General features: G+C 31.1%; 1 protein-coding gene across 1 annotated transcript; it reads right to left on the reverse strand.

The window, feature by feature from the left end:
* Positions 1 to 8,269: 8,269 nt before the first annotated feature.
* LOC119541857 (olfactory receptor 6C75) lies at positions 8,270 to 9,208 on the reverse strand. The gene has a single exon (XM_037846172.1). The coding sequence runs from the start codon at positions 9,206 to 9,208 to the stop codon at positions 8,270 to 8,272; it is 939 nt and encodes a 312-aa protein (XP_037702100.1).
* Positions 9,209 to 11,812: the final 2,604 nt, after the last annotated feature.

Here is an 11,812-nt window from a genome sequence, read left to right on the forward strand (position 1 = left end):
GCCTAGACTTCTTCAGAATTGTATTGGATATTCTAGGCATTTTGCATTCCATATAAACTTTAGAATCAGTTTGTCATTATCTTCAAAAGACCTTGCTGAAATTTTAATTTGGATTGCATTGAATCTATAGATCAAGTTGAGGATAACTAACATCTTAATTTCAGGGTATATTCCAAAACATGAATATGGAATATCTACCCATTACTTTACATCTTTGATTTTTTTCATCACATATTTGTAGTTTCTAAAGATAGATTCTGTTCATATTTTGTTATATACATACCTAAGTATTTAATTTTTATGGTGCTATTATAAAGGGTGTTGATTTGAAAATTTTGAATTCCAATTGTTCATTTCTGTCAAGTGGGAAAGCTGTTTCCTTTTTCATATTAATCTTTTGTCTTGTGACCTTGATATACTTGTTTATTACTTCCAGGTTTTCTATTTTGTTTAGTTTTTTCTTATTTTTTACTTAGGCCATAATGTCATCTGCTTATATAGAGGGTTTTATTACTTTCTTTCCAATATGGGTATCTTTTTTTTTTCTTTAACTTTCCTTGTCTTACTGCCCCAGCTGTGATTCCAGAATGATGTAAAACAGGAATTGTGACAGAGGATATCGTTGCCTTTTTCCTGAAGTTACTGAACAAGTGTTTAGTTTCTCAACATTAATTATGATGTTAACGCTAATGTATTTTGTAGATGTTATTTATGAAGTTGAGAAAATTCCCCTCTATTTCTAGTTTGCTTTTTCTGTGTCTATTGATATGATACATACTTTTTCTTCGTAAGTGTTTTTATGATTGTTTTCACTTATAGATTTTCAAATGTCCTACCAGTTTCTCATATGTGTAGTCTCTCACTTGGTAGTCATGGATTTGATTTATTAAATATCTGGTATAGAATTTTTAAATCTATCTTCCTAAGAGATATTGGTGTTTAGTTGTCCTTTCTTGTTATGTCTTTATTGAATTTTGGTATTAGGGTAATTCTGGTCTCATGGAATGAATTAGTGTTCCCTCTGCTTCTATTTTCTGGAAGACATTGTGGAGATCTGGTATCATTTCTTTCTTAAATGTTTGGTAGGAATCCACCAGTGAAGTCACCTGGGCCTTCTGCTTTCTTTTTTGAAAAGTTATTAGTTATTGCTTAAATTTCTAGAATAAACATAGATCTATTCAAGTTATCTTTATCCTTGGGTGAGTTTTGGTAGTATGTGTTTTCAAGGAACTTGTCCATTTAATTTATATTATCAAAATTGGTAGAAGAAAGATATTCATTGTATTAATTTATTATTTTTTAAATCCTTTGGATGAGTGGTGATAATGACCCCTCTTTTACTTCTGATTTTGTTAATTTGTATTGTTTCTTTATACCCATTAGGCTTTCAAGTGTTTATCCTTGCCATTCTATTAGTTTGCCTCATGTATTTTGGTACTCAGTTGTTGGGTGTACAAACATTTATGATTCTTGTGTCTTCTTGCAGAATTGTCCCCTTTTACATTATATAATGCTTCACTTTTTCCATTGAAAATCTTCCTTATTCTGAAGTCTGCTCTGTCTGAAATTAATATCATTACTCCAGTTTTTTTAAGATTAGTGTTCGCATGATATAACTTTCTCCATCACTTTCCATTAAAAAATAAAAATAATGTAGTGACATACATAAAACTCAAAAACTCTCATTTTAACCACTTTCAAGTGTACAATTAAGTGGTTTTAATTATATTCAAAATATTGTGTTACCATTACCAATATCCATTGTCCAAAACTTGTCATCACCTCAAACAGAATATCAGCATCCATCCATTTACTTTTAATGTATGTGTGTCTTTACATCTACTGTTGATTCCTTGTATACAAACTGTAGTTGGGTCTATTTTTATCCAATCTAAATATTACTCTATTTTAATTGATATATTTAGACCACTCACATTTAATGTGATTAAAGACATAATAAATTAATGTATTTCACACCAGTAACTTTCCTATGTGTTGCATTTATTCTTTTTCTTCCATTTTCTGCCATTTCTATGATCATTTGAGCATTCTATATGATTCCATATTTGTTCATTTCTTTGTATATCAATTATACTTAAAAAAAATTAAAAGTTGCCCTGCAGTTTGTTGTATACATTTACAATTAATTTAAGGTGACTTTCAATTAACGTTACTACTTCACATTTAGTGCAAGTACTTTATCTTATAGTCACAATTCCTCCCTCCTGTCTGTCTTCACATTACTGTGATTCATTCCATTCATGTAGATGTAGAGGGAAAATGAGCTATTCTCATATGATTAAATGTCAGTCTTTTTGAGGGCTTGTGTTCCTGAGCAGTCATAAGCATATAAATTTCCTCATATGCCCTTATGTGAGAGTAGACGCTAGATGGTTTCCTGATAAAATTAAAAGAAGACAAATATTTATCTGGAATGCAGAATTAGCAAATTTGATTTTTTTTCTTTTATGTTAAGGGCCATACTGGATACAAGAATTATGATGTGTTAACCACAAATAAAAGATCATCATATTTTCTCCAATTTTATTATGCCTAAGAAAATCTTTTCATGTATTTTTCTAGCATTACCCAATTTCCTTAAAATTGTGTCATCCTCCAATGACATCCACTGTATAACAAAGAAAAAAGCACTGAGGAGACCACCTTGTTCTCAGCTCCACCCTCTTCAAACATCAGGTTTGCACCTGGATTGTCTGCAATCTTTGGGGCACAGTTTCTCTATTACTGATGTTATTCAGTTCCTCCCTGGAGCCTCTTCTCTTCACCTTTGCCACTCAGTATCATGTTACCCTGAGCTTTGGTGTGAAAGAACCACATCATAACAGCTTGCGAACAACTGTTAAATTTTCACAAATCTTCAAAACTGTTGGTAAACAAAGTCATTAAAAAATCAACCTATACAAACATATAATTGAATAAAATATATTTAAAATTTAGGAATAAATATTCAAAATTAATTGATTCTCATATTTAATGATAAATTTATAAAAAAGGAGTAAAGAGTTTCTGATGCCACTTCATCTGTCAAACTATGGTTGAATTGCTAGCATAGGTTTATTATGAATACATGACTTTGACAGAAATCATTAAGGAATTCTGTGAAAATCAATTGGCTATATAAAATTTACAATAAAATTCATTGTATATGTTATAACACAAATTATAGAAGTAAAATTTATACATATGCATGTATATATCTATATTAAATACATATACTAATGCATATATAAATATACTATATATATATATTTTGTTAAACATTTAGGAGCACATCTTTTAATTATTGAAGGATCTGGACTTTACTGAACACCACATAGCATGTGACATATCCATATCAATAAAAGGGAAGCAAGTAGTCATAATTACATAGACTTTCCACAACAAGTAATGGAAGAATGAAAACCCTTATAATACAAAGAGAGAAAGAAAAATATAATTCTGGAATAGCTAGAAAATTCAGATATATGAAGGCTAAGAAGAGAGTCCCAGAGAAAGCACACTTGGCTTGCCGATAGCCTGTTTTCCCCACTTGCCACTTTATCCCATCAATTTTGAGATGTGTTTGCTGTTTTAGACAAAATCATATTAACATTTTAATGTACTCTTTATTAGGACATCTTAAAGGGTGACTACACTGACATTCGCAAAGTTTCCAGGGACTGCATGGTTCTGTCTTTGGAGAATAATAAATTCAACTCAAATATGAGTATGAAACTAGTACTAGAAGAGTTAATTTCGCATCTAGAATTAATAACTCAACATTCCTCGCCTGAAGTTGTGATGTCATTCTGAATGTTTGTGTGTACTTTATATCCTGTCAATACCCAATCTTAAAACTGACCTTGGCAGAAACTGGCCTGTCTTCACAGCCTCTGCACCATCTATCTGCTGTTCTATTTCCATTCCCTCTCTTCTTTGAAGCCCCACTCCATAGTAAACAATGTCTTTTATATGAGATTCCTTGGAGTTATTGATTTCTCTCTTTTTCCTCATTTTTAGAACCACCCTCACTTCAAGAAAATTTCAAGTTTCTTGAAAATGTCTTCTTGTTCTTTGAATTTTCCATCCCCCAAAACTAAGGACTTAGTTCTAGATTGTACCATTTCTCTTTGGACATTGCAATTCCCTGATCTTCCTTCAGTCTATTGAGGTTTTGCAACCAGAGTCATTTTTCTATATGTTTAAAAGCCTTCTAGAAACACCCATTACTCTCAAACAAAAACCAAGTTGCTGCTTTGAAGTGGTTTTAAGAATTATTTCTTGCATCGGGAAAAATAAATTTTAATGTTAGAAATCCAAGTTGGGTAAGTAGAGTACATGTGTGATTATTATAATAGTGGCAATGTTTGATCCCCAGTCTATACAGATGGGTGGTTAATGTCCTTATTAACAAGTAAAGACCCACTGCACCAAGAACTTCAATTATTCTCGAAAATACATGCAAAAATCGTGCTATTTCCAAATTCTACACAAATATTCAGTTCAAGTTTTAATTTGGGAATTTGCATGTGTATAAAGAGAAAGATATATAGATAAGTAGATATAGATATACATACAGAATATACATAAATGTGTGCAATTATATGTAAACATCAATATGAATTTGTGTATAATTTTTGTTTGCATATACAAAATATGTATTTACTTATATGTACCTAGTGTAGGCTATGTATAGGAACCTCTGGAGATTTTATTTTTATATTTTATTTTTTTCTTTTCTATTAATTTATTGCTTATTGAAGTTATAGGAATGTTGGTACTTCATAAAATTTGTGTAAGTAAATGTCTGTTTTGTTTTTTTCTACCATTAGAAATTGCAGAACTGTAGAAGCAGAAAGCCAGTTGAAGTTATAGAAGATACCAATGCTCATTTAGATCTCTATAGCTTGGAAGAGGCAAACTAACAGAGGAAACAGCAGTTAAGAGCATAATTGGGCAACTGGAGACAAAGAAATGGACCTAAAAATGAAAGGTCTCTTGGTTCTATTAACAGAACCAACGGTTTCCATGCATTCATTCATTCATTCATTCATTCAAAAATAGCCTATTAGATCTGTAGTCTAGACGTGGTAAATGTTTGTGTAAAAGTTTGGCCTTTTTCAGACTGCATATGCCTCTCATCTCAGAAATTTCAGCACTCATTGGGAACTCCAGAAATCATAAATCACTCAACTACATAAAAATTTCTTAAGATAAAACTTGAATGCTTCTTTATCATTCCCTGGTAAAAGTAACAGGAGGAAACTTTAAGTATTTCAATATGCTATAAGATCTTTTTACTAATGAGTAGTTCCTAACAGTAATTCTTTTCATATTGAGTTTTGCCTAATATTTCTTTTTGCCTTGTAAAGGTGGTGTGCATACTCTTTTTCTTGTAGATGTTCTGAACAATACCTTAAGTGGTAATTAATTTCATTTGAGTGTCCAACGAGAGCCTTATTCACAGCAAAAATTAATAACCTTTCTGTGCTCTTAGGTAATTCCTGTCTTGCCCTTTCATCATTTTCACCTCTTTTCCTCATAAGCTCAATTGCATTCATGATTTCAATACAAAGAGGGATTGAAGACAGAATAAGCTCTTTGAAATCTGTATATAAATACTTCCTTTTGCTTTCTGTGAATTAAAGCTAAAGAAAAAATAACTGAATTTTATGAAACCAAATGAAAACTATAAAAATGATTTAAAGAGAGTTGGATAAACCCCCCACCCCAAGTAGGTAAAGAGTTGTTCTATATAGAAAACAAATATGTCTTGCCTTTAATAGAAACCCAAATGAGTAGTGTGTCTTAGGAAGATAGTATAACTATAACTCTAGTCTTCTCAAAGGAATATATTTTAACGCAAACCATTTGGTTATGATCAGGGCAGAAATGCCTTGAGGCTACAAGATAAACTAGAGCTCATTTCTTCTATTATGGTTAAATTCTCTATTCATTTGGCTCAGTTTTCATTCTGAATATTTTAAATATGTAAGACAGAAGGCAAGGCGCTTCCAAAATTACCTGACTGGGTGAGTCATATTTAGATTTTGAGGTCAAGAAGCTTTTCAAGATTACAAATTTTTCTTCAACCAATCATCATCTGTTATGATCCCAGGGAGTTCAATGTTCCATGAATGATTACTATTCTCTTAGAGAACATTTTATAGTGTCTGAAGCCTGAAGAATGATTCAAGGAAATTAGAATTAATGAAGCTCCAATTCTTAGTAATGTTAAAAAATTTTTATCCTTGGTCACTCTTCAACTTTATATTTGTCAGAAAAACATGTCAAGATGCTTATTTACTCATGAAAATAAATGACAGTTATGCTACAATTTGCCAAGAAACAATAATGTCACAGTAATTGCAACGTGAGTAATAAAAAATTCATGGCACAAATGGTATTTTGTTTCATCATTACATAAATGAAAATTTCATCATTGTTAAAAGATAATTGTTTTTGAAGCATTACAATGTAAATAATAAATATTAGTTACATTATCTATTAGAAAACCTCAATGGAACATGATCTCCAACATACTTTTCTCACCAAACCTCACATTTGCAATCAAAGTTTCACTGTTTCCCAATAATTTAAAATAATATTTAACCTAACAATTTTAATTTTGGAAAGATATATTGTGATAGTTACATCTTTACACTTACTGACTTTTAGATCTACTTCTTTGTAAGTTCTGTTAAGAAGATCATCATTCTCTTACCCTTTCATTTTCCACTACCTACCTACTTACTTTTCTCTTTCTATCATATATCTATATCATCCATCCTGTATATATCATTTAATTAACATTTGCATGATGTTTTTCTACAATCCTAATTTTCATTTTGCACTTCTGTTTGCTTGTTATAGTCTTATGAAAGAAACTTGTATTGTTACATTTTTTTAAAATTGTATGCCCAATAAAGAACTCAGAGTCTACTAAGATAATTATTTAATATCCATTTTGTATTGGTATTATGTTAGATTCTGGTTGAAATAAAATGTAGACCATTCCATGAAATGACAAAGGTAAGAAATTTGTGAGTACTTTAGGACAATCTCTTCTATGAGCAATAAGAAACAGTACTTCTCTCAGGAACTCAGAAAATACATAGAGCTCTTAACATTATCCAAGATTATTAGATCAGACTGAAAACCTAAGAAATCAAAATCAAATCCACTGTCCTAAGACAACCAGTTTTCTTAATGATACATTGTAGTTGAGGGATTTACTAACCATAGAAAATAGACTTGAATACATTTTTCACAGTTCTTAAATGCTTCCAAATATCATTTTGTTGGGCATGTGGGAAGGGAAGGGGAACTTTCTGTGAAAGAGATTGTGCAAAAATAAAGGCAGTATTATATATTTAGTAATAAAGGAAAATAAAGATATAAATGACTTATCTATCATTTCCAAGATACTCTTTCTAGAGAAAGTATCTCACACTATTCTAATTCTGGTTCTTTTCTTCACATAAATAGAAAATATCATTTGTATGCATTGAAGGAATCTGAATACAAAATATACATTTTTATCATAAATTTTCAGACCATGGTATCCCTTATCAAATATGATTGACAGAAATCTGGAAATCATCAGCTAAATAATCAATTTTTGTAGGAAATATTACCAAAGGAAAAATGTATAGTAAATATCATCTCATCTATTGCACTGAAACTTTGTTATTTTTGTTCAGGTAAACTAACCCAAAATCAATATATCCTCATTTCAAATAATAGGGATAACAATTCTGAAAACACATTTTACCTTAAAATTGTATTTAATACTTCCATAAACTTAAATGTGGTTACAAAAAAATTCAAGAAGACATTTTAATGGTATATTTAATTTTATAACATGATTCTCCTGGTGATACTGAAGAAGGAATTTTAGAGACATTAAGATAAATACTTATATTTATTTCACATAAAATATATTTGAATGAGGTTTTTAGTTATCTTTTACTTTATAGCATCCACTCTTATTATGGATTGAATTCATAATTTACCTTGCCTTGATATGAGAAACAGTAGAGATTATTGGTTTCCCTAAAATTAAGTTATACAGTGAACAATCAAGCATTTTGTATATAACTGAAAATAGGTAAGACCTGGTTTTTAGGCTAATTAGAAAATAGAGATGTGGATGTATAAATAGTTCTGGCTGAAGGAATGAAATATTCAAAACGATTTTATGTAGAGAAGAGCAGAGAGATTTTCACTCAGTTTTGCCTTCTAGGATGTATTTTTCATGTAAGCACAATCATTGTTTTGAAGAAAAGACTGCTCTCTGCACCATGTTCTTGAAGGCTTGCTTTACTTGCTGATTCCTTAGTGCATATATGAAGGGATTCAAAAGCGGGGCCACTGAGGTATTGAGCACAGCTACTCCCTTACTTAAAGACACTCTTTCCCTTGCAGAAGGTTTAATGTACATGAAGATGCAGCTGCCGTAAGAGAGGGAGACGACCATCATGTGGGAGGAACATGTGGAAAAGGCCTTTTTCCTTTGACTGGTGGAAGGAATTCTCAGAATGGTCCGAACGATATATGCATAGGAGAGGATGATCAGTGTCAAGGTGACCATGAGTGTCACCACAGCTAAAAAAAATGCCATGAGTTCTAGAAAGCTTGTGTTTGTGCAAGAAAGCTGCAGAATTGGAGAAGAGTCACAGATAAAATGATCAATTATATTGGAGGCACAGAAATCCAACTGCAGCAGCAGGACTATTGGTGGGAAGATGATCAGGAATCCTGCCAGCCAAGAGCTAAAGACGAGCAGAGTACAGACCCTGTTACTCATGATGGTCGTGTAATGCAGTGGTTTGCAGATGGCCACATAGCGGTCGTAGGACATGGCGGCTAGGAGGTAAAACTCTGTCACCCCCAGGAAAATGAAAAAAAATAGCTGAGCCACACAGCCACTGTAAGAAATGGTTCTGTCCCCTGTCACAATAGTAACAAGGAATCTGGGAATGCAGACAGAAGTGAATGATATTTCTAGTAAAGAGAAGTTACAAAGGAAGAAATACATGGGGGTCTGTAGGTGAGGATCTGAGAAGGTCAGGGTGATAATGATGAGGTTCCCAGTCATGCTTAGCAGGTAGGTAAGAAGAAGAAATATAAAAAGTACAACCTGCCATTTTGGGTCTTCTGTTAATCCCAAAAGAATGAACTCTGTTACTGAAATGTTATTTTTCATTATTTTTCTATGGTATTTTTTCTTCGTTTTTGTCTGCAACATAGGTGAAGAAATAAGAAAGCTATCACAACAATAAACAGTTTTAAAAACCTTTTTAAAAACCATTGTTGCCTTTTACTTTTAAACAAAAATGATTTTGTAGTGTATGGAAACAAAATGCCCTTTATATAGTCTGTTAATTTTTTACCTTAACTTCCAAATTATTCTGACATTTCCTTCATAGTATCCTTATTTATTTCAGTATAAACCTATGTCCTCTGAATGTTTCAATATATTCACTGAAAAAAATAGAGATTAAAATCTGTGAGATTAGAATTTTTAAAAGTACAATTCTGAGAATTCATTCTCTGATTTCCTTTAATACATAATACCCTTAATTTTTATTTGCACTCTCAACATGAATTTTACTTCTCTATTTTGAATTAGAATTTATTTCCCATACCCACCATTCAAACTTTTACAATTGTTTGAGACAGCACCGTTGTCCATTAGGTAGAGTTATTTATCCTTGATAGTGTGTAAAAAGAGATAGTTAAGGGCTAGATGGGGTTTCTACCCAAAGTTTAATTTTAATTTCAATTATTTCTAATTTTAATTAATACTCTGTTATAATGGTCTCTTGTAATGGTCTGTAGATGTACTCTTCTTGAATATATTTTTATTTACCACCTACATACATGAGCCTACTGTCTTATAGGTGAAGTAGTACTTTTATTTATGTCCTAATTTTATTTTTGTAAACTGCAAGTGTTCTATTTCTAGAGTAATGTAGTACTTCTCCATAAAAATATTCTTTTCTTGAGGAGTGATGAATGGGAATTGCTCAATATTCAAGGGAAGTTTTGGATGAGGCAAAAATTGATGTTTTTTTTTTCATTTTTTGGCTCCTAATATTTCTGCTGATGCTATAAAGAATATGCATACTTGGTTGTTCATATTTAAAGCTGTTTGACATATAGGTGCTGTAATTTAAGGTCATTCTTTAAAATAGTTAAGATGTCTGGATAGCTTTCCTGAGTCTGTTATTTCTCATTTGGTCCCTGTATTCTTCAGATGATTCAAAGCTTGCAAATAGGAATAACATTTCCTCAGGATTTGTCAGTTAATTTACTATTAGAACTAACTTGATCAGAAATTTTGCTTATAAAGTTCCTGGGAAGGAGATATATCCACTTCCCTTCCTATAATTTATTTTCTTTGTGATAATAAGATATGCAGTTTTTTGTATTTTGCCATTATATGATCTGTGTCAATCATCACTATGTACAAAGTCTACATTGTGCAAAAAGTAAACACATAATTTATATTTGCTCATGTTAAAATACATTGTTAATTATTTTGAATCTTGTACAAAAATAATTCTGTGGTTTACTCATACTAGTTATAGTACAAATAATTATTAAGAAATATCTGGACAAAAACACAACAAACCATGTAGTCAAAACAATCACAAAGTATTCACCATATAAAGAGCAGAATTGTTGATTTAAATTATTAAAATCTATTCATTTTTTCCATCATTTATTTATTTCATAACAGTTTTATCATGTAATTTGATTTATAATGTTTGCATAATTTAGATTACATTTATAAACCATAACATACACTATAAAAATCAAAATTATATTCCTAAAAAAATAAATCAAAGGACATACTTACTTTTATGGTAAATAGGACTGGTTTAATCAAGGTGTCATTGCTGATAGTTCCTTTAATTTGTTTAAATTTTAAAATTTGGGGATTTTTCAAAAGCCTAAGCATTGGGTTCTGATTCTGTCATCTTATATTTGTAACCAAATATCCAAAATATTGAAAATAAGGAACAAATTCAAGAGCCTCTCTACAATGGTCAGAAGAAGGGCATATATCCACCCATTTCCATATATCCAACCAAATTTCTCCAAGAAGGGTTGATTCTTTGGTATCCTACCAATTTACACTTAAGGAAGTATCTTCATTATTGCAACAAAATAAAGAATAGTTGAAATGGAAGCTGATCTAATGCCTTTTGAAATTTGAGGGGCAAGATAATGTGATTTTCTGTGCAGAAGTAATTTTATTCAGGATAGCCTTATTTTTAATCGCTTCATTTACAATGATCTCAGGGGACTGGTTGAATGAATAAACAAAAGGCAACTAGAGATTGGTGTTCTCAAAACACCAAGGACTGAACAATGGTCCAAATTAGCACAAAATTAGATTAGTTGATAGTGGCCTGAAATCAGAGCAGAATAAAATATAGAAAAATTTACTTCTTTAGAATACCATATAACTTCACAAGAAGAAGAAACATAAAATTGGATCAGTAGAAGTTGGCATTCACTAAAATGCAGCAGATTATGCTGGGAACAAATGCTTTTTTTCTAACCTTAGGGAAAATTTTAAGAATTCTTTTTGATGTTCTATGTGGGCCGATGTCTAGATGACACTACATCATAAAAGATGTCAGGATTGTTTTTAAAGTTTTACATTTTTCCACTCACTGATAACAGAAAACCTGATCATAATTATAATCACTACCATGATATTATATTTTGAAGTTTGTTATGTATTAGTCTTAATCTTAGGTTCTGGAAATATAGTGGTGATAATGACAGCTGGTTG

The sequence above is a fragment of the Choloepus didactylus genome, chromosome 8, assembly GCF_015220235.1.
Source record: "Choloepus didactylus isolate mChoDid1 chromosome 8, mChoDid1.pri, whole genome shotgun sequence".
Lineage (NCBI taxonomy): Eukaryota > Metazoa > Chordata > Mammalia > Pilosa > Megalonychidae > Choloepus > Choloepus didactylus.